Source organism: Pagrus major, chromosome 2 (assembly GCF_040436345.1).
Source record: "Pagrus major chromosome 2, Pma_NU_1.0".
NCBI classification, from domain to species: domain Eukaryota; kingdom Metazoa; phylum Chordata; class Actinopteri; order Spariformes; family Sparidae; genus Pagrus; species Pagrus major.
Genome location: NC_133216.1, coordinates 4,586,867 through 4,613,616, shown reverse-complemented (window position 1 = coordinate 4,613,616; position 26,750 = coordinate 4,586,867). Strand labels below are relative to the sequence as shown.

At 38.9% G+C, this 26,750-nt stretch overlaps 1 protein-coding gene across 1 annotated transcript in view; it reads left to right on the top strand.

The window, feature by feature from the left end:
• Positions 1–26,750, top strand: part of tyw1 (tRNA-yW synthesizing protein 1 homolog (S. cerevisiae)) — a 51,363-nt gene that overhangs the window by 3,767 nt on the left and 20,846 nt on the right. Inside the window, exons 7-13 of the mRNA XM_073491633.1 lie at positions 951–1,070; positions 8,106–8,238; positions 12,744–12,796; positions 12,888–13,006; positions 14,995–15,104; positions 20,015–20,192; positions 23,085–23,220. Of these exons, the coding sequence (XP_073347734.1) occupies positions 951–1,070; positions 8,106–8,238; positions 12,744–12,796; positions 12,888–13,006; positions 14,995–15,104; positions 20,015–20,192; positions 23,085–23,220 (849 nt within the window). The remainder of the gene's footprint in view (positions 1–950; positions 1,071–8,105; positions 8,239–12,743; positions 12,797–12,887; positions 13,007–14,994; positions 15,105–20,014; positions 20,193–23,084; positions 23,221–26,750) is intronic.

Below are 26,750 nucleotides of genomic sequence, written 5' to 3'. Positions count from 1 at the left end.
CACAGGTAAGGATACAATGAACTCTCACAGTAATAGACATACAGAAGTCGTCCAACACAAGCTGATATTAGGCTTCAGTTGATTGTCGTTGCACCATGTGATGAAGCTCTATCAATCGTCTTCACTCCGCTGTAAAAATCATCTCCAAGCTAAGGTGTAGGAAATGTTTCTCACTGGAATGTCGTCTTTCAACATTACAAGGGCACACACAACATCCCAGTAGGCCTCAGTAGTCTGAATGGGCCGACAGCCTCCTGCTGCACTTCAACAATGTGATTAAAGTCTGATAAGGATTCAGGAAGATGAGTGTTACTCTCTTTATCCGCTTCTTATTTAGCAGCACTGATGTTGTGTAATTTCAATAGTAAGCACGGTGTTCTGCACAGCTTACATGAAATTTGTCATCGCTGTCAACACTGTCCGTCATGTCAAAATAGCATTCATACGCATCACCGCACACACAGATGACCAGTTGTCATGGTAGCAGGCACCTCGGAGCCAAATCTAGCTGAGACTTCTTCCCCTCTGTCCTCAACACTCGGTGCACTCAGCTGAGGTGACATTCAGCCGGAACCAAGAGCAGCTGAGAACTGTAGCGAAGGGATCATCATCGTGATTTATCTTCCCACAGTACCGCTCATACACTTTATCCTGCCGCCGCGCATGTGGTCAGAAGCTTCAACACTGCATTGTGATAAATCCTCCAAAAGACCATAAACATGCACATGGCTTTTGTTATTTAATCAGGCAGCCCAAGAGGAGATGACGGTGTACAATAAGTGTGTTCCATATGGGCTCCCTCACTTAATCATGTCAGTCTTCACAGGTTTTTAATTGGTTATGTGGTGGGACATGTGTGAGTCTCTCTACGCTGGAGGATCATTTACATTTGTCCTTGATCTTCTTTAACCTTATTTTGGGGTTTCTGATTCTTTTTGTTCTTGTTTCAGGAGGAACTGATAGAGTCCAGCAGTGATGAGGAGTCTGGCCTGCAAGATGAGAAGAAATCTGCTTCAGTGGTCGACATGGAGGATCTGGGCACCATCATGAGCAGTGTGAAGAAAGCAAAGGTCAGATTCTGATACAAGTGATGGAAAGTGAGGAGTACATTTACTCAAGTGTTGCACTTAAGTACAGTTTGGAGTCTTTGTACTTGACTTGAGTTTTTCCTTTTTTCCTACTTTAAACTTCTACTTCACTACAATTCAGAGGCAAATATCAAACTTTTTACTCAACTCCATTTATTTGACAGCTTCGGCTACTAGCTCTTTTGCAGGTTTAGTTTAATAACACAAAATATAATGATGTAATGTTATAGATGAAGATAAACCTCCTTCATCAGCTCGAATGCATCAATAATTACAATCCAATAGTATAACATACATTATTCTGAAATATGCCATCCTGCATAATGAGTACTTTTACTGTTGGTGCTTTAAGTATTTTATCGACATTTTTAAATATTTTTACTTGTGATAGAGTATTTCTGCACTTCGGTACAAAATGAGTACTTCTTCCACCTCTGCAGTAAACAACATAATTCGCCATATTCCTCTACAGCTGATGTTCATGTATAAAAGCAACTTAGAATGACTTAAGTTACTTTATTCCACCTTTCCCTGGCTTCAAAAAGCAACTACCCCTCAGACATCCCACAGAATCAAAATGAGCTTTCAGAAATGTAAACTGTACAAGTAAGATGGTACTTAACAGCCTGCTTCACAGTATTACAGTTAAACGGTTGTACGATTATTTTAAGCTGGAGCTCCAGTTATCATCCAACAGGTTTATTTTCAGCGTTTCCACGTTGATGTCTATAAGCAGGCACCATCAGGGCATTAAGCTTCCACCACCTTAGTCCGATCTAAGTGTGTTGAGTGAGGAGAAAAAGAGGTGTCACTGAAGGAGAAATGGCAGATGGGTTGATAGACACCAGACCCCCGGCAGGCGAGAAGCGGAGGCTTGCATAAGAGCGAAGACGCCCACCTCGCAGACTTGTGAGGAACGAGTGAGTCAAGAAAGCAGAAAAAAATCAGAAGGCAGAAGCATTATCTGTCTCCTTTATAGACTGTAGTGTAAAGAATATAGCGATGAAGTGAACATGGGGGATCAAGGGAAGGAAAAGACAGGCAGGTATTCAGTGTAACATTCACTTTACTTTTCTGGGATCCATGTGCAGTTGTAAACTTATTTGTGTTTTTCAGTAACTCCAGAGAATACCAGAGATAATATTGCAGTTGATCGGAGACTTTCTGGTTCCTAAAATTTGTTTCATGAAATGATAATGCTTCATGACAAAGTTAATGTTGTGCTACTAGAGCTGGATTGCAGTGGGAGTGTACAGTACATTGTGTGTCGGCTCTGTGAGGTTTGGACAGGCCTCTTTGTAAGCACTGCATGGATGTGTTTATACATCACGGCTTGAAAGTTGAAGAGGCATCAGTTGATGACTTGAGGAGCCTGCGAAGCTCACGGCAGTGGAAGGAGGCAGACTTCTTTTTAAAATGTTCATGAAGTGTTTTTATTTAGTATTTATGAGGAAGCCGTGGGGTTCCCATTGTCATTCTTCACTCTGAGGATATTCCCATTTATTTTTGTGATGGCCGAACACAAACATGGACATAGACTTTTAATAGAATTGACTCCAATTGTCTTGTAACATTTCAGTATAATTGTAATTATTTGCTGCGGTGACTGGTATCATCACACTTGGATGTCAGGATGACAACTTTGCTGTGTGTCTGTGGTAACAAATTAGTGTTTTTGCATAATTTGGTCACAGAGAGCAGGCAGTGCAAGATGTAATTAGTTTGTACACTAAAAATTTGCTATTGCCAAGAGACGACAAGTATTTAGCCAAGCTGCAAATTAAGTGTGAAGAAGGAAATTCCCCTGACAGGAATATGTTAGTTGGCTAATTTACAGCATAGAGCCGACTGAGGTCCACAAGTTTAATGTCCGTGTTTTTGATAAACTGGATTTTGGTTTGTAGGATAGTTTTGTTTTTTGTTAAATCTAATGTTATAAAGGTTAAATATAAATCACTCTCATGTTGCAGTTTTCAAAAGGGAGCTTGAGATACAATATTTCATCATAACTGCAGGTGGAAGTACACTCTGGCCACGTTTGACCACTAGGTGATGGCAGAGACTCTCAGTTGCAGACACCTCAAATCGCTGAATGAACCACTGGTCTGACATTTAACACCACACTGTCATTTCACTTCCAAAGCGATTTGCTTTAATGCTCTGTGCACACCAGCAGGACAGACGTTTAACAGATTTTATTACATTACATTAAAGTGAATTACTCCAAGATTATGTCCAGGTGATTTACTAACACCAGTCACACACATGCAGAAAAACAAATTATGTTCATGTCACTGTGGTATTGTCACTGATTACTGGCTTTGACTGCACTGTAGGTGACTGTGCTTTTATCTCAAGCCGTTTGGATTTAATGCTTAACGTGATGGTACTTTTTCTTACTGGTGATGGCAATGTTTGATCATATTTCTTTGCTAATGTTCTTGTTTTTTTTCGTATTTATTCCACAACTACATCACCCCCTAGGGCTGCATGAAAAATGCAGTAAACATCAGCACATTTCCATTCACTGGTACTAATTTGTATCATATCTCAAGGCTCTGTTCCTTATGTACAGTGGTAGGTAGGGCTGCAACTAACGATTATTTTTATAATCATTTCATCTGACAGTTACATTAACGATTAATTATTCAATTGTTTAGTCGGTAAAATGTCAAAAAATTGTGAGAAATGCCATCATCACGATTTCCTAGAACCCAACATGACATCTTCTGACAAGAAATGTTGCAAATCCTCACATTTAAGAAGCTGGAACCAGCAAACGCTTGAAATTTTTCATTAAAAAATTATTAAAATACTTACTGATTTACTAATGCTGATTTTGTTTCGATCGATAAATAAATTAATCAGCTAATTGTTGCAGCTGTAATGGTCCTGTTAGAACATATTCTCATAAAAGTAAGAGAGCGCATAGGCATAATTGTTGATATGTTGTTATTTAATAGAGGAATTGTTTTTAGAGGTGTGTGTGTGTGTGTGTGTGTGTGTATCCAGACTGATACAAGAAAAATGTTTCAAACACAGTATCGATCAGTCAGCCAGTTATTGGACTGAGCCGTCCAGAGATTAGGGCTGTTTTCACCCACTAATGAGTTTCATTTGCTGTGGCATTTCATGCTCTCAAAGCCATTACACTCAAATGAGCATCTGTCTCCAGTTGATTTTGATCTTACAGTTACTGAAATGAAGTGTCAGTAGCTGTCATGTCTAAGTAAGTCACCTCACCCAACCCTGAATGTTCTTTTTGCCGTCATGACTGCTTGTTGTGGCCGACCCATAAAAAGCAGAAGACTGTAGAGCTAAATATGGCACTGACGGATGTCTGTATTGATGTCAGTGGTGCTTGTAGGAATGAGGATGAGTGGACCACTGCTAAACCTGATGACATGATTTGCTCATATTGCCCAACCTTAGTCTGTATCAGTCTTTGGTTGTAGTTTTATTTGTTTTCTGCCAAGTTCCAGTAAGCTTCATTTTCTTTGTTTCTCTAATTGATTGTGCACTAAAGGTGTTGCACTGGCATCTCAACTTTGTCCAAGGAGGCTTTTGTTTTTCCAGAGAGGTCCAGTTCATGTTGTGGGACTATTAACAGATAGGAGTTTGTGTCAAGCGGATCATTAAACTTAGTGGCCACGCAGATTTCTGAGCTGGATTTTGATGTTTTCAGCTCAGTGTCCAGTAGAGGTGGGAATCTCTTGGCACCTCATGATTCAATGAGATTCTGAATCAGAGGGATTATAAAATGATTATGGATACATTTTGATGCACAATTTATAATTTCAGTTCATGATTTATTTCATCTCGTATTTATGTGCCCAAATCTTCTTTCCCTCTTTCCACTTGATCCGTCTCGTTTGTGCTCCGTTTCCCATGTGTACCATTATGTTTGTCCCTCGATCACCTGCTTGCACTGTGTGTTGTCGCTGTACTGTCCGTCTGCATCAACCCCATGTTGTGTCATGGTTCCAGAGCACAACATGGTGCTGTGAGATGTCCCAGTTCTGTTAGTCCAGACACGTCCGGGCATAACTGGATGTCTGTGAGCTCTCGAGCGAGGGTGAAAGCGGAGCAGTGGGAACCAGAGACTGGGGCCAGATGAATCGCTAGTGCTGCACGCAAACACCACAGGGACAGATTGTTGCACTGTCGGCTACATGTAGCGTATGCTGTCAGAATTTTGCATGCAGTAAGTGAAGGTGGACATTTGTGCTGGCTGACGGTGTCAAACTAGTCTTATCCCATTTTAGGGTTTAAATTGCAGGCCACCGAGTTTTCACCTGCCGTATAAAAATCTGGCAAACCTAAAACAGCTATTTGAGCCACATCCTCCTGATAAGTGAACCTCAGGGTGGCTGATGTTTTTCCAGATTAATTATTTGTGTGAGTGACTGTACACCAGAAATGATAACTGGAATAGAGCATGGCTTAAAGCATCATTTAAACCAGCTAAAGTAAGGCAGAATTATTTGCAGAGACAAATTAAGTTTCCAAATCCTTTTCCACCTTGGAACATGATGTGGGTGGATTACACAGCTTGATGGCTTACTTATTCACAGTGTCCCCTTTCAACAAAGAAGCTGCTCATTCAAGGGACCACTTCTGCTGTCCATGCTCTGGGCCAGTGCTTGTTAATGGTAGGCACACATGGCCTCAGATGGACGGAGCAGTTTGGGCTGCTAGATAACTACATGAGTTTAGATTTTTTTCTGGTTTAAGGTTGAGGAACACCATTGTCAGGTTTCTCAGCAGAAGGTTGGTTCTGATTACCTGAGGTCATGCACAGATTGACAAGATATGGGCTTTGTATTTACACACACATGTTGGAGCCTGGTTTCTTTTAGGTGATGTTCAGTATAATTTTTTTAAAGTTTGTAGGATGCAAGAAGCAGGTTACATAAATGTTCTCTTTATTTTGTTTTTCACATGAAGATATTTTGATAAAATCGACGAGTAGTGTGTCGCGGCTGCACTAGGTTGTTTTGCAAAGTAATTCATTGCAGTTAAATAAAACCTAGAAAAGCAGAAACAAGTCAACATTTTGAAACTGAAATAAGGGAATATTTAGCATTTTTGCTTGACAGATGATTTGCAAGTAACCAAATATTCAAATTGTTTTAGTTTTGTTTTCTGTTGATTAACCAATCAATGAATTTACTATTAATGTCAGCCCTAATCCAGATTAAAAAAGAAAAAAGACCAGACCTTTTCTCCCTCAGAATAGAGTAATTGAGTTATAATATTATCAGAACTACAAATACATGCAACACATGCCAAATGATACCATTTAAATGACTTCAAAAGACTTGGAGCATCTATAGTTCATATTTTTGTAAAATAACAATGTATCAAATAATACAAAGCTTTGTAGTGAGTTTAAGCTCATTGTTGAGCTGTCAGGCCTTTACTGTTTCACTGGTTCACTGCCACTGTTCTCATAGAATCGTTTTCGCTGCAGCATGCAATAACAAAATCTTTTAAAACATTTAGCAGCTAAAAAAACAGATGTGTCCCTCAGAAGCTGGAAGAAACCGTCATCACATTGCCAAAAACAACACTTCAAATTAATGATCTGTCGGTCCGACTGAATGTGTAAATAAACAGCTGTTTGCTAATGAGTTTGCCACATCAACTTTAAAGTTGTTGTGTCTAAACGCTCTGATCCAGGGGGAATCATTTGGAAAATATAGAATTGGGGAGTGTAAAGCAACCCATGGATTTTTAGTAAATATTGATATTTACCCTTCTCTATATCAAGTGGTAATCAGACTGACTTGTCTTAAACACACAGCTCATTTCAGCAGTCTTCTCAGAACCATTACTAAGACTCAGTGGTGCATGTCTCTAGCACTTAGAGCTGTGTGTCCAATAAACAAGGGATAGCGCCCTACAGCATGCTGCACAGAAACCAGTGAACTGTCTCATTTCTTCAGACATGCACACAAACATTCGTCAATGTTTGCTGACAGAGTATCAGCCCCTTATGAGCAGTACTGTGCTGAGAAGATGACATATAGATCCCGACAGACAAGCTGAAGCAGTGGCAGCAGTACCATAATTGGGTGGAGCTGTCACTTAACAGGGTTAATCTCAGAGACATCTCGTCCATCACACTCCTCTGAAAGTAGTACCTGTTCCCATCCACCAGACAACTTTTCACACAAGACTTAATCAATCTTGTGTTGCATCTGTAAACAGCACAGCTCTGAGATACTTAGATTTACATACAAATGTTGTACACCGCAATGAAGTAGTCCTGGCCTGAAGGAAGTTTTTAATCTTTAAAATGCTGCTGCGGTTTCAGCAACTGTTGGTGTAAAGCTTAACAATTGTTGTGTTACCTTTCGTTGCATTTCAAAAAAGACCCCTGAGGGGTCTTAAATCAACATTACCTTCCACTGTCTAGACAGGAATATGGTCCTTTATTAGAAAAATGAATTTGTCATGCACTGGTTAATGGTTATGTCACATACAAAGTCATGCAAGGATGGCTGAATCATAATCCTTGATCTTCTCTCCTGTCAAACATCAAACACTTAGAGGAGCTCATTAGAATTTCTTACTTTTAACTTAGTTCCTTTAAGTGGTAAGCATCAGATCATGTGGCAAGCAGGTATTACACATTCAAAATGTTTTTTGAAGCTTTTCTGGATGCTGTTTCCTACAGTTGGAGTCTGGTTGAAAAGAATTGCACATTGTTTTTTCTCTTTCACCTGCTAGCCTTATCGTATCTATTAGTTATGTTTTTGTTTGATGCATTTGTAAAATTGTCTTCAGGGGGTGTCGCAGTGAAGTTATTGGCTGAAACAATGTTGTTTTTTGCACAGAATGCATTTTACAAGAGTAGCTGAATTCTTTTTTTTTTTTTGCTAATGTCAGAATGTATGGCATGATAGTCTATGATTTTATAGTTGTGACAAAGTCACAACACAGCAACAGTCTGATCTTCATAGATACCAGCAAGGTCATAAACAATAACTGAGGTTTTTCTGTCTGCCACAGAGTAAAGATGACGGTCGAGGAGACGGCCAGATGGTGAAACTGTCCAAGTCGAACGGAATGAGGAAGATTGAAGATGAAGGGGAAAGAAGAGAGATGATCACCCCTGCCCTGAGAGAAGCCCTGACAAAGCAAGGTGAGGAAAAGGATAATTTGGTTATAAAAGTTATAGATTAGCAAGTTTATATGAAACAAATTAGAAACAAGGACGAACACACTGTTAATATGGTCTATAAATGACAGTGCTTCATTTGTTGGGAGAATTTTATGAATCTTTTGACTTCTGCGTGTAAAACTGTGTATTCATTTCCAAAATAACATCTGCTGAGTGTCACTCGGTAATATATTCATATTATCTAGCTGCTATGCTCCACAATAAAAAAATCACATTACAGACCTTGCACACCAGCTGCTTGTCAGCATATCCTTAACCTTGCTCTTTCCACAAGGGCAGCAGAGTTGTAATTCACTTTAAAACATGAATTATGAGTCATGCCATTTTTTTTTATTTCTGCAGTAAATCTAACAAGGATATGCAGCTTGCCAGTGGAGAAATCCATTTAGATTTTCTTTCCTTAAAAGTATTATTTCATGATCAAAGTCACTGATAGAGGTGTCCCCTCTCAAACTCAGTTTAAGTCAGGTATCTAAATATGTTTTTGGAATTAATCAGCTGTCCTGTTTATAGCTCTCAAATGCTTATTACTTTTGTATACCACGCATAAAGAAGTGATATGTTGGTACTTCTGTTTGGATTATGTTAAAGTTTATCAGCTGCTAATATTGCATCCTGTTTTCCAGCCTTTTTTTCTTATTTTCTAAAAGAGAAATGTGTCAGTTAAACATACAGCATGTAATGTCTGCCTCTATTGGGTCTCTCAGTCAAAACAAAACAAAAGAAGTGAGTAGCGTGGGATCACGGGAGTTGTCTTCATTGTTAAACAATCGCTGCTGCTGCTGATGAAAATCTATCGATATGACTCAGGCAGAAATGTTCACAGACATGCTAATGTTTTCAAAGTTTTATTGACATTATGTTTAATCACGTTTGCAGACTTCTTTTCTTTTCTCTGACTCTTTCCTGGAAGTTATAGCGACAGACGACCAAATGAAACGCAGCGTTACCTTGAATACAATTACAGATTTCTCTGAGTTGGAACATTGTTGGAAACATTTAGGATAATAAAAGTAAACAACCCAACAGAATATATAACAAAGGTCTAAATGTTTTTAGACATTTTAATGTGGAAATGTTACATATGATATTTTAAAATCTAATCTGAGGTGTTCATGAGGAGAAATGTCGAGCTAGTGAATGTGTGTTGTCTACTGGCACTTAATGATGCATTGCAGTCCAATTAGCCTCGCTGCCTCCACCTGTCCTCAGGGTGCAGTACCAGGAGTTTCACTCCTCTCTCCTCCCACACAAACAGTCCTAGCTGGTGTCATAAAGTTCTTAATTCATCATTCAGACCCTGTAGTTGAACTTGCGTAATGTCACCTTGACTGAGAAGAAAATTCCTCTTGTGTCTGTCCTGTATAGACCATGTGTTTTTATACCTAATTCATTTGATGAAACGTCTGCTTGTCTACATTTGAGGATGAGACATTTACTCACTGAAATCTCAAATCTCTGATTTCACATGCACATCTGATAACCCTAATGCCCAGGCAATACTACTTTTAGTTCAGGTTTTTTTTAATTTAGATTTTCAATTTAAGTTAGATTAAGGAGATGTGAAACTTTATAGTGTATATATATTTTAAGAATAGTACAGCCTAAGATTCATGTCACTCTCGCCTCTATCTGAATGCTTAACTCTGAGTAAGGCTCAATATTTATGATATTGCATCTGTGTTTTGGTAAATGAAGCTGCATGTAGTGTATCCATATGTTCTCTGTGTAGGTGTTTGCCTCTCATAAGGCCTGAGAGTCTCAGTTGTTGACTCATTAGCACAGCCTGAAAAATTTTACAATCTCTCCTCTCTTTAGTCCATTCACAAGTGTAACACAGGCCAGTCATTTTCAGCCAAACCCCCCCCCCCCCCCCGACTGTTAGCTTACACAACAGTCTATAAATAGGACTCTGTGAGCAAGACTTCACTTTATTTGACCAAATGGTGACCTATTTCATGGTGGTTTTGTTGGCAAAAGTCAGTCCCCGGGGACGGGTTTGTTTTATTTGCAATAAAAGAATGAAGGATGAAAGTTTTGGCATTGTTTTAATGATACTGTGTCTTGGAAGGCTGTATTTTCTGTGCCGCCATTTTCTGGCATGACATGGATGCAAAAGTCACTCTTCCATTGAAACTCTTGTGTAGCGTTCAAGAACGTTTTAACATAGTGCTGCACACAATAATCTACAGATGAGGCTGAAACGTTTATACCTGTACCTAAAATCTGTTTCATTAATATGCATTTGCAAAGAATAAATGTAGAGGGCAGACATCCATTTGCAACAGTCACTGTAATGGGTTAAGCCACATGCATCTCGTCAACTATAATCAAAGGCAATGTTTTTTTTTGTTTTTTTTCCCCACATGATTTATGAACTGGCACATGTGTGAGTAAGGAGTTAAAAATGAGATCATATCCAAGTCAGTAAGAATTAACAGGACAGCAGGGCACTAAACATTGGGCAAATTTCTCATCAGAATATTCAGATTGTGCAGTTGAAATTTATTATTTTGCCAAGTGTCTCTTTGTTTAATTGTTGGAAGTCTAGTACCTCCGAGATCCTAAAAAAGGATGCTGCAAACCTTTCCAAACAAATTATGCTTATTTTCCAGCTCTTTGATTATTCACATGCTCCCCTTGCTCATTTTATTTCCCTCAATGCTCAGAGTAGAGGACAGAGTATCACATATCTGAGTCTGAATTGTCTGCAGAACTGTCAATAGTGTTGTACCCAAATCGCTCAGGCACCACTGATTTTGTGCTTTACAAATTAGAGGCCCTGTGGGTAAAGACTTGTTTCTCTTTAGCAGTTATTTGTAGCAGCAGGCCACCTGTAAGCTTTAGTTGATTAGATCTAGTGGCAATTTATCTTTTTAAAGAGTTGTTAGAGAAGCAGGTGGTCACTAATATAATCAAAGAAACAGATGTTTTATGAACAGACTTTGAATACGTTATCAATCTGTTTTTGATTTTGATGACACATATCCAAATACATGCATTTAATGAACACCTGTCCATGAGCTCATGAACCTCAGCACTTTCAGGCTTTATCGGTGTTGCATGATGCCTCCTGGTGAAGCTCTTGGTCATTTTCCTTTGTCTCAACTATTGATGCATTTCACGTTAAAGCGTAAGTATTCACAGCACATATTCTACTTTTGCAGTGATAACAGAGAAAGGGGGAAAGATCAACCTTTTTCTTTTTTTTCTCTCTGTCCACCACCCACTCACTCTGGCTTGATCCTCTCCAGTGACACATTAAAGGACGTGAGGGCATTGGAAATCAATTTTCCTAAGAAACACAAGAGGGGAAACGTTGCTTACATTAAGATCATTAATAGTTAAATAAACTGCCAGCAGGTCCAATTCCTTACTGTTATTTCCACAGTCTTGTTGACCTGGGATTATATATTTTTATGTATCTTGCAGTTGCTAGGATCGAGGTTAAAGGAAGACATGTGCTCTCGAGGTAATTTGATGCTAGTCAGCATGTTTTTGCCCCAAAGAAAAAAAGCAAAGCAAACATTAGGTGAGAAAAAAAGAAACTGAATTCTGTGTCTGTGCATTTATTGTTATCAAGAAGAACTTATCAAAATAACATCCTTGATTAATGTCAAGCTGTTTCAATCAGGTGCTAAATCAAAGAAATTTTCATCCACCGACCTTCTCTACAAATAAACTCTAAACAGCTTTGATGAATAACAGTAGTATTTGACTCATCTAGCATCAAACTTGAGAGAGATCATACACACCCTTACTCAAATCATTCTCTGTTTTAATTGAGTATTTCAGCTACAAGGATTTAATATCAAAACCCATATAATGGTCCAAATGAAACGTCACTACCTGGATTCCACATCAGGCTGTTCTGCTGCTGCATGGCTTAAATATAAAGCCTCTTTAAATATTGGGACTTTAAAGTGAGCCCTCCTTGATTCCCCCAGAAGCAATCCCCATGTTCTGCTATTTATTGAGCAGATTAAGTGTTAAATGATTAAAAGATAAAAGTATTCTCTTCGACAGACATCACAGAGGAGGATGTGTTTAAAAGACCTGCAGGGACTCACCTAAACGTGACCATTCACAGCTTGTGGTTTTAGGCTTTGGTAATATCAGAGGATAGAGAGGCAGACTTGTGAAGAAAGTGAATTTGAAACACTTTATCCTCCTTTTGTGCTGAAGGGGAATTTGAAATGCTATCCCCTCCTTCTTTCGGTGGATGTGCCCTTGAGCTGCCCGCTTTATTGGAGATGTTCAGTAGCCTATCAGAGGGCTGTGAATGAAGATGACTTTGTGAATGTTGAGCAGGGCTTTGTTAATGCACCAGTCAAAGTAAATATTATCTCCACTTGTATGTGTATTGATTATCTGCTGAATGTGGCCTTGTTGTTCTGGGTCAGATAAATGTTTACTGATTGAGAGCCTTATTCTTCTCACTTGTTGTTCTGTCTCGTTCTGTGCAGGGTACAAACTAATTGGAAGTCACTCGGGAGTAAAGTTGTGTCGATGGACCAAGGTAATGGATCTTACTCTTCTCAGTAAAACATTAGAGTTTGTGAAATACTGAATGCATGAATCACAATAAAGCTGTTGTTTCTGGTTTTTAGTCTATGTTGCGGGGGAGAGGAGGCTGTTACAAGCACACTTTCTATGGTATTGAGTCCCACCGATGCATGGAGACGACCCCCAGCCTCGCCTGTGCTAACAAGTGTGTCTTCTGTTGGAGGTACGTGCCTGAGGAATAAAGCCAGTTTCACAAAGAGGGACTTTCACTGTGGTTACTTCTGATAGACGTCTCAATGTAACTGTTGCAGAGTATAGTAATTTGCAATGAATTCTGGGTAAATTAAGTCTTTCTGCAAACTTACTTAGCAATTGGGGCAACTGCTTCGATTCACTTCGTTTCGACAGAAAATGTTGTGCTTCTAGACGATTTCAGCTGTTTCAAGGCAACTTGCAGATGCATAAAACCTTATTGCAGTACAGACCTGAAGCAAGGCAGAGAATCTTTGAGTTATTAATATAACAGGGCCAAGTACCTCTGCTAACTCATCAGGATAGTTTCCTTGGTTAAACAAAAACAACTGATGCTGCCTTCACCACTTTAGATTTCAAGCAGGGTACTGCACAATCTCACAATAAAATCAAGACCAGCCTACAACTATAGACCAGTCTAAAGACCAAGTGTTATTCGAGAAAACAGGATTGTTATTGGCTGTTTTTGGTCCTTCCAATTCCAACTTCCTCTCGGTCTGGTTGGGTTTAGTGACCTCATTAAGGAGAATCTGTGGAAATTCAGAGAAATTTAATTTGCCCCCTATCCCCGTCAGTATCCCCTCCGCGCTGGTTGTCCGAGCCGCTCAATGCATGCGCATAGGTCAGGTGCTAATCCTGACCGATGGGTAATTCAAACCCTAACCAATTCCCAACCACAGGCACAGGCATAGCACAGATCTGCTTTCCGGTACGGATCGAGTACTGACAATCCCTTCAATGCTAATTGCTACTAAAGTGACCACTGTTGAGCAAAAATGAACTTGCTTAAACTGTATTTTATCAAAGTCACCTGACCAGAAACTACCCATACCTCAAATTGTGCATTGCTGTAAATTATAACTCTGTGTCTTAGGTTTGATATTTTGATATCTGATATTTTGGTCCTTATTGGCATCCATTTGGCTATATTTCTTTTACTGATTTTATAAACACATGAAGAATGAAGATTTTACTGCTGTCACATGACCTAAAACTTTTAACGTGTTGTCACTCAGGGTACTCAGAGTTTTCATAGCATTTTCGGTCTTTTGCCTGCGTGCTAAGTTTTCTCTTTCTCTAAACTTATTAACCTACTTAGTCTGGCTGTCATTGAGCGATGATCTCTCTGTGGCAAACAAGTGAATGATTTACGTGCAGAAGACTAATGGCCAGCATAACTGTGAGGCCTAAAGGTGGACACTGATTCATCACGACATTAGTGCGAGACGGGCCCGTTCACTCCCCTCAACTTCCATTTGAAAAGGTGACTGTGTTGAGCACTGAAAGGTCGCTGTCAGAATGTGCTGCGGTGAACTGCTTCCCTGTCACCGCAGATATGCCAGTGTCTCTTAAGGCTGAAATGTGGGATGACAGGAAATAAGCAGTTTCAGGGCATAGATGTATTGTTGCAGCTGCCCTCTCCATCCACCTCTCTCTATCGCAACAGGTGGAATTAGATTTGATGTGTGAGGCCAGCATGTGTGGAGTGAGTGTGTGCATATGCATGCGACAGAGTGACAGTTTTGTAATGCCTCAGGATTTGTTGTTGCACCTAGACATCACACTTACAGAGTCAGAGGGTGTTATTAACACCTAAAGGAGGTGCAATTTTTTACAGAAGGATGCACTCATTCACTTCATGTTTTTGTAGGGTGAAAATATGCATTAGCCTTCATTATCCACTTTCAGTTTGTGAATAAACTTGTTTTGGTCTTGACATTTGTCACATTGTTAGAAGGATGCTCCTGTCAATCCAGTGAAATAACTGTTATTTGTGTCAAGTCTAATGGCCTAAATCTATCTAAATCTAAGTATTGCCTTGGAGTGATACTATCTGTCAGTCAGAGCTCCGGTAGGCAGTAAACAAGTGCTATAGTAGCGTTCCTAACTGGGGTGTTCCAGTATGTCAATGTGTCTGCTGTTATTACCCACCTGTTCATCCGTGTGCCCCACTGACAGACATCACACCAACCCTGTGGGCACAGAGTGGCGCTGGAAGATGGATCCTGCTGAAAAAATCCTGCAGGATGCCCTGGAGAAGCATCAGAACATGATTCGACAGTTCAGAGGTTGGTCCTTAAACAGGTCACACATGCAGACTAGGGCGATTATTTTCATTAGCAATTAATCTACCGATTATTTTTGTGATAAATCCATTGTTTAGAAAATAAAATGTCTGACAAATTGTGAGAATGCTCATCACAATTTCAAAGAGCCCAAAGTGATGTCTTCAAAGAAAGAAAAGCAGCTAATCCTTACATTTAAGAAGCTGGAACCAGACAATGCTTGACATTTTTGCTGGAAAAAAATGACTGAAATAATGAATCGACTCATCGTTTCACCTTTTCCATCTCTTCGTTAAACTTTGTTTCTCTAGCAGACTGTCTGGCCATGTGTGTATGTATCCATCAGCTACACTGTTGAGTTCACATCATAAATTTTATTCCTTGTCAAATTAAACATGAACTCATTGGCACGCGTCTACACCCAGGTTCTATAGAAAATGAGCTGAATTGTGGTTTACAGTGCAGATTTTCCGGCTCCATTTGTACTACTTGTGCTAATACTATTGGCATTTAGGACATAATTTTTCTGGCTGCTTCGAGCATTGGCTGAGGATGGCTGGTTGGAAGCCCAAAGCTCAATCAAAACTGAATTTAGTGATCATCCTGTCAGTACTCCCTAAGCAGATTTTCTTTGAGAGGTTTTGATAAATGTTGTCAAAACATGGTGGTGACACATTTATCAGACATTTATTAAGGCAAACAAGTATTGGTGGGCTTGTTTTCCAGATAGATTTAAAGGTTTTAAACAAGATCTTCACTGTTGATTGATTGTTTATAATGTGTGGAAATTCATGCATCGGTACGCTTTTCACGTAAAAGATTTGTAAATGAATCTCTTCTCAAAATAGTGTGAGAACTGCCGGTACAGTTTCCCAAAATATGAGGCGATGGCTTCGCATATCTTGCTTTCTCTGATCACCAGTCTAAAAGCCAACTTACAATGATATAAAATAAAAAATCAACAACTTCTCACAGCAGCTGTAACATGCAAATTCAATATATTTGCCTGATGATTAATTTATATGATTAATTGATTATCTAGTTTTTTTGTCAATTGACTGATCATTCCAGCACAAAATGTTTTTTTCTTCAACTGAGTATTGATTGAGTGATGTGTGTGTTTGTGTTGTGACCTGCTCAAAAGGTTACAGATATTTCATCACCATATTTAGAACACAATTAATCACACATGCACAAATGGCAAGAAATAGTTTTGTCCTTCTCAGTACTGTTGTATTTTGATCTTCTTTCACTCTAGCATCAGTTGCAAGTACAGCAATAAGCTCTTACATTGCTCCAATCCAAACTACATCCTGTTCATTATTTAACAGGTACGCTACATAGTTAACACTTGGTTTTTTGTGACATGACTCTGGCTGTGCAGCCCGTTGAGACTTGGAACTAATTTAGCCTGCAGGTCCCTGTAAGCACAGACACACACACAAAGACTATTCTGGTCAAACCCAATCTCAGTTTGTCTTCTTTTCAGTTAATCTCATTGTTTATTTCTTTTGTGTTTTTGGCGTAACTCATACTGAAGCCAGAAGCCAGTACCAACACTTTACTTTGTGATCCATAGTTGTCTCTGGCTGACAAGTGGCCCGTTTTGGAAAAAAAAAAAAATTAAACACAATTTAACGAAATATAATCTACAGTATATTGACATAAAAAAAAGATTGCATAGCTGACATATATGAATGTACCTCCAGCCCATATATTCATAAGGCCTGGCTTGATTCTGCAACCTCACAGTCAGAATGGCTGCCTCTCTAACCTCAAAGCCACTGCTGATCCCATTATAAAACAGAGAAGCAATTGTACTCAGGAAATGACATAGATGCCAAACGCTAAAAGCTTTTGAGACGTATCTTCTTCAAAGGGCTACTTTTATAGCTAATATCATTCTCAGAGCAGTCATTTATGATGTTTCATAATGCGTGTCATCATAGAAGATGTAATTTCCTGATGTGATTATAATGGAACAATAGCACACATAAGCTTATGTTGACAGTAAGCTGTTTCTAAGTTCACTTAGCATTAAAAAAAAACAAAACCACATTGTTGCAAAAAGGATTACAGTTTTGTTGAGTTGTGCATTAAATAATAGAACATACATTTTCAGCAAAGCTTTGCAATTCCAATTAGAAACAAACTAGAGCAAAGTGCAAGCCTATATTATCATTTTCATCCATAATTTTCTTTCCAGTTGTGCTATAAAATCACGAGGCAGCCGTCATCTCCATTTACCATTGACAGTGGTAGCACAGTCTAGCACAATGAGCTATCCAGACAATATCTCCGAAAACCTACAGTGTTGTTTAAGCTGTTGGTTTCTGCTCTGACTACCTGATGATCTGCTGCTTAAAAGGTCTTATCAAATAGCAGTTTTAAACATCATGCACCAGTTTATAATGAGAAGTTATTAGTCATCATTTAAATGTGGGTAAAAATGTTGTTATTGTCCTGTTTGTAGTGACTTAAGTTTTGTCTCTCAAGTCCTTCTACCTGTAAAGACTTAGTGTGATCTTGAGGACTGAAACTTGGATTAACTCTGGTTATAACACTGTTAATTGGATTATTTTAAACTATAAAACAATAGAAGTCACCATGCAGAACATGTTCATATGAGGAAGAAGCTTGGTGATGTTCTAACTTTAGCAGCTAAGTCGATGCATAAATTAAATATTTTATGTTATTCTTTGAGCTACATCAACACAGCACTTTAATTTTTTAAAATGACTCACTCCAATCAGTCATGCATACTGTACTTCTACACTACACCCTTCCATCCAAGCACATATTTCCTTGTTTAATATTAAAAAGACAGTGCATCAAGTAGACACCAAACAAAGGTGTGAAGTATGTTTCCCTGAATCACACATCTAGGGCAAATTTATGAGGAGAAAAATCCATTAAACTAGAGGATAATGACTTAACCATCTTCTATGAGTATTAAAAACCAAAGGTGATGCAGTCAAGGTCAGACGACACTGAAGGTCTTTGATTTGAGTCTTCTTCCCTTGAATCTGTTCTAATTCAGTAACGATCATTACATGGCTTGTAATAAAGCCCTATGTCCTCGCTGACAGACTTTATATCTGAGCCATCCACTTCAGAAAAGAGCACCCCTCACCTTCCCAAAGGACCTCCAGGGAGGTTAGAATATAATGGAATTTCCCATCACTAATACCATAAGATGTATACTTTTAATGAGGTTTCACACACTTGTCTTAACACACTTGCACCGCCCTCCTCAGTCGGTTGTTATGAACACAGTAAAGTGGGATTTTTCCTGAGGGACAGTTTGTTGTTTGATGTCTTTGTAGCTGTTCCGGGATGTAATTTGTCCTTGAAAGATGGCACAGTAACAGCTGATTTCTGTGCTTCATCTGTAGAAAATGTTGCAAATGTATCAAGAATTCAGAGACCGTTTTATAAAGCTTATGAAGGCAACAGTCCAAAGTTTTATTTGATTAAGATTCACTGCATGTACTCTTAAATTAACTGGCAGCTGCTGTAGCTTCAGTAATATCACATTAAATCCCCATGACAGAGTGTGAAACTTTTCCCCTCAAGCTTTTACTGTTTGTTTATTTCCTGTCTCCATCAAATCCTATACTTTAAACTGTGGGCAGAAAGCGGGCTAATATGCTTATATATTGCTTCTTGTATGTTTACTTGACACCCCCTACTTGCCCACCCCCTCTAAATCCCCAAAGATATGCATATTCAAATGAAGATGCACATCATCTCTCTGCTCTTTGTCAGTCTAATGTCCCAGGTGGTTTTTTTCATTAATCTAACTTTGCTTGGCGAGGGAAAACAGTGTAATTTACAGCAACATTTGATGCATAAAGCTGAGGTTTGATCTGTGTTTAATGAAGCAGCTTCCTCCAGAACTGAAAAATGAAGCCAATGCAGAAGTGCCAGTTCCTTCCTGCAGTTCCTTAAATGGCCACTTGAGGCTGGCTCCAACAGTGAGTCAATCCCCTTTAGAGCCCATATTGAAATGCCAAACTTTATAGTAGAAATAAACATGTTTACAGCCAAACCAATTTTTTTTCTCTAAAGCTAATTTCCCTCTTCATGACAGCTGTACAGGGGGTGGAATTTTTGTATGACTCACTAGTTTAAATCATATCAAAGCTTAAAATTATACCTAATTAAGGGTGTGGCTGCTTTGAGCGACAGCAAAACGATAGCTGTCCAATCAGGCTTCATTTTTGCCCGCTCAACTCCACCCATGCGGCACCTCTTTGCCCATTTTTGGATTAGCCAGGAGTCGGGCGGAGTCGAGGACTGCCAAAGCCACCATGCTGCACGATGGCTCTTCAGAAAGTCTATGGCTGATGTCACAGAGACTGCATCTGTTTTCCTCACACTTAATGCTTCTTAGTTATCTTCTCAACTGTTACTCAGCTGTTGTTTTCTTTTTGTATGTAATGATCTTCTAGCTGTAGTTAATTAAACTTTATAACAGTTATCCTTCATACTCAGGAACTTACGCTGAGCATATTTTTACAGCACCCTGTAGTCTTCTGCTTCACTGAACATAGGGAGAGTCCAAGACCACCCACAGGAAAGAAAGAGAGGGGGAGTGGAAGAGAGATGAACTGGGCTTTGGGCCCAACTCTCAAAGCTCAAACTTTTACTGTTTCTCCTCTCTTCCTTTCTCCTCTCCTCTCCCCATTTTTCAGCAGCACCACATGTCTCACTTGTGCCTTTTGGGTTTTATGTAATTGCTCAGTTTGACCTCACTTCAAAGTCTGACCTCATGCTGTTCATTCTCGCAGCGCTCCTAAACTTTGCGGTGCTTTGATTTATGGTTCCAGATGTGAGGCTCCTTATTTTATTGTAGGGAGACATTGATTAAGTCAAAGGTGGAGCTGACTCTAGTACCTTTCTCACTCCAGGTGTCCCCGGAGTGAAGCCTGAGCGATACGAGGAGGGCTTGGCAGTCAAACACTGTGCACTCTCCCTGGTGGGTGAGCCAATCATGTACCCCGAAATCAACACTTTCATCCGCCTTCTCCACTCCCACCACATCTCCAGTTTCCTGGTCACCAATGCACAGTTTCCACAGGAAATCAGGTAGGAGCAAAACAGACACACACACACCTTGTTTGTGTGGATGTTGCTATTTCTTCTCTGCTCTCAAAATATCCGTTCCAGCCAATCTGTTTTGGCTAAGTATCTTTCAGTGGTATATTTTTATTCACTGCCATTCGCAAGCTCTTTTCTTTGAAGTCTGGGAGGATGAATTGGAAAGTAGGGAGTGTGAGTGTGTCTTAGGCTCTTAGCAATTAGATTATTCCATAGCAGGAAGGATCAAAGGTTCAGCTCCACAAGTGCTGTGTGTTCTTAACAAGGAGGCTACAATGCTCAGTTGTTTGTTGTACTCAAAACATGAATAATCAGCAATACTTTGTTAAACTAAATTAAACTTTTAGTGCTGTGAGCAACACAAACAAAATCCCAGTAATTTATTAGGCTGGCATCATAAGTAGTGATGCATGATATCTGATAATTACCTGCTTACGATAAATGATGATTTCACACCTGAGGGTAAGGAAAGCTAAGATGTATTTAAAACTTGCTCTTCTCCTCCTCTGTATTTATTGGTGGATCTCAAACCAATTTTTAAGGTGCAAACAGCCACCTACTGTATCAGAGTTTGCAAATGCTCATGTTAAATCAATGAAAGCAAGCAGCTTCATATTATTTGCTAATAATAATAATAATAATAATAATAACCTCTAATCACAAGTTTCAGTGCGGACATGTCTGAACCTTTGCACATTTAACTGATTCTGTCTACATGACCAGATGCCACGTAAAATAAGGGAGATGTTTTTTATATAAGTTAGGTGAACTGGCCCTTTAAACCATTGTTGCTTAATGTTGAGCCCTGAGACATGAATTCTTTCTAATGACCACTTGCTGCTGGTTCAACAGGAGGTCTTATTGTACTAAAGTGATCAGGAATTATCTAACGTTTTTCCACAAAAAGTGAGGGTCTGTAGGTGATGCCACAGACGCTACAACCATTTTTTTTGCTGTCTGTGAGTTTACATGTGCCCAATATGACTTCTCTGAAGTGCTGCATTGCACATCGTAACCCAGCTAGAAGAGTTTAGGTATTCAGGTTCTGCATCCATGTTTCTTTGAGAGAGGAGTTCAACACAGGGTCAGGTCCTAGAGGCCTTATGCACCTACAGAAACTGTATGAAAAATTCATAAAAGACAGTACCACCTCAGACGGCTTTATTTGCAAAAGATCAACAATCCAGACACACACACACACACACACACACACATCGACATAAAAAGTTTTATGTCTGAGGAAGAAATGCACTGAATTGACGTTAGAGTGTCATTATTCTCTGCATTGTGGCTTCTATTCACGCTCTGTCAGCGCAACATTGAGCTGTTACCTCTCTGACATCCCTTTGTGTAGAAAATAAAAATAAAATGGAGCCCTTTTCCATTATAAGTACAGTATACAGTGTGAAGTGAAAGAGGAACTTGCCCAAAGAGTTTTCAGGGCAACAATGCCATGCACTGAAAAACAACAACAACAGCATTTTTTCCAGTTACTCAAGATCAACAGTTACATGTGCTTTCATTTTATTGAGTCAGTCATTCACTTCTTCTTATTATTATTAATAGTATTATAAATAATATATACAAATATATAATTATATATTTAGTTGGTCTTGTTTTAAATTCTAAAAATATAATTTACTTCACACAGAAAAATTGCAACTATTTGTGAGAAATCACAGTGTCATGTATGTTCTCATGTATATAAGGAAGCACATTGATGACAAGTATATTGTCTGTATCTTAAAAGTCTAAATTTGTTTTGTACTCTGTCAAATCCTTTGTTGTCAATATTTTTTCCATAGTTTTAATATACAGTTACTGGTTTCTCAAACAACGTAGACTGGAGGCTGTACGTCCTTAACCTGTTTGAAATGAACACTATGTTTACCCTGGTTTCTGTCTTCTCTATGTGCCCATTGACCCCTAAATCTAGAGACATCACTCTGTCCAGAAGCCTTGGAAGTTGTCATCAAGACATACACTGACATTATAGGCGATATTTCAGCTAACTTTCCTGTCAAACGCTGACATGTCATATACTCATTGAGTAGGTTAAAGGCAAGGACAACAGCCATCAGCCATTTTTTCCCTATCTGCCAGTTCGGTTGAGCAGCTTATTGAGTGTCTCCTCCAGCACGGTTTTGATAAGGGGAGATTTTTTGGGGGGATGGAGATTCACCAGAAACGGTGAGTTTCCTGACTTTAAGTCTTATTGCTCATTTTGGTTATTGGTTTGGATGTTTGCATCCTTACATAATTGCCTCTCTCACTAAGCTAATATGTTCATCTCTTATCTAAAGACACATGAAAGGGTAGTGCCCTTCATGTTTAAGTAGTGTCTTTCACACTTTGTTGGTCCTACTACTCTGGTGCCTTCTGCTTCTCTCACAGATTGTGTCAGAGTGCAGTAACACACAAATAAGTTAATGTCTCTCCTCATTCATTATTGATGAGAGGCACTCCTAGTTTTTCCACAGCTTCTCCTTCTCTGCTCCCTCAATTTGCTTTCATCTGCCCATGCAACAAATTAGTTGCATTTAGCACAGCTACAGAGAGTGTTTGACTTGTTGTATGTATATTATTGTACCAAGATGGTAAAAGAAAGATATACTGAGTGGAACTGAGCGACAGGTCTATGTTCAGTCCAGATGTTTTCTCTTCTATCTCAGACTGAAGGGGTACAACAGCTTGATTCGAGAGCTGATAAAATACACTTGTGATCTTAGGAGTCTCCCTACTGAGGGAGACGGAGACTCAAGTAAAATATTTGTATATATTGCTTTTGTTCAAATGCCCTCTAGGCTTTGTACTACCTTTCTCTCTCAAATTGGGTCATTCTTATCCTCATCTCTCCTCCATATTTTCTGTAATGTCCAGGAGCCTGGTGCCAGTTACCCAGTTGTATGTTAGTGTGGATGCCAGCACCAAAGACAGTCTGAAGAAGATTGACCGGCCACTTTTCAAGGACTTCTGGCCACGCTTCCTGGACAGCCTCAGGGCCCTTGGAGAGAAGGTAAGCTACCCACTGAGCAGGTTTGGTTTTCACCCAGAGATTAATGTATTCTAATACTCAAAACATATTCATTAAAATTTATAATATAGGTAAATAATGTGAAACAGTTTCTGCACAGTTGCAAAATGCACAGTTCAGGCATAAATGTGCAGCTTTAGCAGAGTATGTGTCATTGAATGTACTATATGGTGTGGATATATTCAATTTGTCATTATACACATCGCCCTTAAGTTAAATTGCACATTTGAGGTTATACAAGGAAACAGTTGGCTTCACAATCAAATTATAATAATTATACATTATTATATTATTAATAAGGTTTTTTATTAGCAGGTTGTTAAAATAATGTGGGACTAGGGGCTCATTATATATCGTTTCAGCATAGACCAATGAGCACATGCGCAATTCTGTACAATGACAGTGCCATCAACATAACTGCAAATAAGGTCTCTGGGATTGTTTTAGTACCTATGAAGCGTTGTGTTCTCCCAGATCAAAATAGCTTATTGCCTCTAGCTTTATCAGGTCTCTTTAATAACTTTGGCTTCGTAATTATACAATATTTTTTGAGCCTGTAATTAAGTGTAGAACAAATTGTCCCCTGGAAAAATTTATCCACTATTAATTACTTGCATTCATTTTGTTTGATACATTTTATGGGTATTTTCTTCTTCTTCTTCTTCTTCTTCTTCTGCTTCTTCTTCTTCTTATTATTATTATTATTGTTATTGTTATTATTGCTATTATTGTTATTGTTATTATTATTATATTGTTATTATTATTATTATTATTGTTATTATTATTATTGTTATTATTATCATCTCACTGCCCAATCTTCAGAATCCAAAAAAATTCCAGAAAATTGATCCGGCACATACGCCTGATCACATGATTGCTGTCAGTGAAATATAAATTTAAAATACATTAAAATATTTTAGTAACTTTTGTGTTTGTCGGTTATACCAGATAAATTCATGAGGGAAGCTTCTGACAGCACATTCATTTCATCGACTGAGGAGCCACATGGCATCCTGGGAGTTTTCCCACCAATTCTCACCATTTTCTGTCATTATCTTTACTTCAAACTGAGAGGAGCGAGAGGATTGCATACGCTGCAAGTTATGACCCCTGCGTTCATATTCAACTGCAGTGCACAATGTTTATCTTGCTATATCACGAGGACAGATGTAAAGATTGCAAAAGCATACACATATTGGTATCCTACATTAAACTCAACATCAAATTCATATTCATTATGAAATAGATAATTGGAGCCTAAATAATAGTGATTTCTTGGACAGCTGAAGATTTGATAGCAGGCCTGAGGTGAAATATTAATGACCTTTAGTGGAACAAAATGATAAAACAAGCCAGAGATTCCAGTTCCTGATATTACCCACACTCGGAAAGCATCATCCTGATATGTTGTGGCTTTTCTCCTCTAATCATTTGTTTTTGTCATGGTTTCTTGTTCTCTCGGCTCACAGAGAAATGCCCAGACTGTGTCTGAGAGATTGTTTTGTATATAGTCCTTGATAAGCAGATGAGGTTTGCTGCTCACTGCCAGAGTATCTTATCTAAGTGCTTGTCAGATGCACCAAGAACAAAACAATCAGACTCAAATCTCGGGATGTAGGGAGTTTATTTTTCTCTGCACCCTTAGGGGATTGTTGACAGGTAATGTTTTGTTGTTTTTAACCTTTTGAATAGAAAAGAAACTTTGTCCATAGTACTATAAACTTTTAAACGATTCTGTCTCACCCTGCCATGAAAATGTACTGAAGCTACAACAATTGAAGATCTTGACAACATGCTCATTTCTTGGAAAACTGTGACTAGAAATATGCTGTGGTGATGATTTTAACAAAAGTAATCTCTTATCACCAACTCACTGTCAGATTGTCAGATATGACAGATTCTTACCTCTTGTGCAGACTCATCTTTTTTGTTTTGATTTGAGTGAATCAGAGCAGCTGATGTCTGAGTCCTCCCAGAAAACGCTGAGATCTCCTCTCTATTTACTGGCAGCAAGATGCCAATAAATTATAGACTCTTCAAACCTTTAACACTTTACTCAAGTGGGGAAGGGTGTCTTATTATTGATTTCTCAACCTTTTAACAGTCTGGCTTTATCAGAGTGTATAATGCTGCTGCTGCCACCATAAGAATGAAAACATCCGGTGGTGTTCATTCTATTAAATGTGTGATCTGTGTCCAGATAACCCTGTAGCAGACAGTTCAAAAAAGTGCATCCTATAACCATGCAGGCCTTTTCATTATTCCTGAGCAGAGGGAAAGTCTCCATTCAGTCACCACACCCTCTGTGTAAATCGGTTCTCTCTGTTAGTTTGTTTCCTAAAAAGCCAAAGTGAGGAGAAAATGGTGCTTGGGTGCACTGGCAAAACGACCTTGAGGAAGATGTGGGCTGTGAAGTCTCACTGTGAAGATGGAGCCTCTATTACACCTATCTGTAATGGGCCAACTTCCTCTTGATTAATCCTTTAGCAAACAATGAGCAAATTCATTACCACTCAGTCTGAGGTGTTGGTGACTGCACTGCTTGAGGCAAATCACTGCCGATGGATCATTGCGCAGTGATTGCATCTAGATCCCCATTTTCACCACATGACAACGAGCAAATGTCAGTGTGAGGTAGCAGCAGGAGTAGATACAATAACAGGGAACATCTTAGAATTAAATGAATCAATAGCCTTGTATTAGATACTACCATTGTAAAGTAAGATATTTAATTTTCTGTCAGCACTCTGTCAAGTCTGTGGTAGGTTTTAAGGTCATTACAGTGAGGTACACTACATGTTGTGGACCCAGAACTGTTTGCATACATCCTCATACAACCTCCACACCTTTATAACATTTTGCATTCCTTTTAACAAAAACCTACATTCAAACAACCAGTCATCATCAAATATATTTAATATAGGATGCTGGTTATTATGGGTACGTTACTATCTCTGGTTTCCTACCCTCTAAGGAGTTTAGGGCAGATGGGTGACAGTAAAGTCATGCTGCACATGCACTACAAACTTAATATCATTAATTTGAATGGAATCAGAGGAGCAGTCAGTCTAACGAATTACTTTTTAACTTTAATTATATCAGAGTTTCCAGACTCATATGTCTCATGTGCATACCACATCTCAGACAACTCTGTATTGTGACAATGTCAGCAACAACAATCGTGTGCCATATCACCGGCTTCATGCAGCTTCTTTTCTCCAGAATCAGTTTCTGCCATGAAAATCGTATTTATCTTTTAAGTGTCATGTGTTTGAAGGGTGATCATTTGACTTTCTTTTGTGGGACAGTAGATCATCATGGTAGCCAGCAATATGTAGTATTTCAGTCTTACTACTGATGTATTTCACTGTGCACAGTCGTGATGGATTTGCATGGTGTGGGATGATTGTTGAACAGAGATAATGCTGCACCAGTCATGATAATTTATGGTCATATCTGTGGTAGAACATGGTTTGATCCCTGGCATATTTAAGCAAAGTTAAAAATGAAAT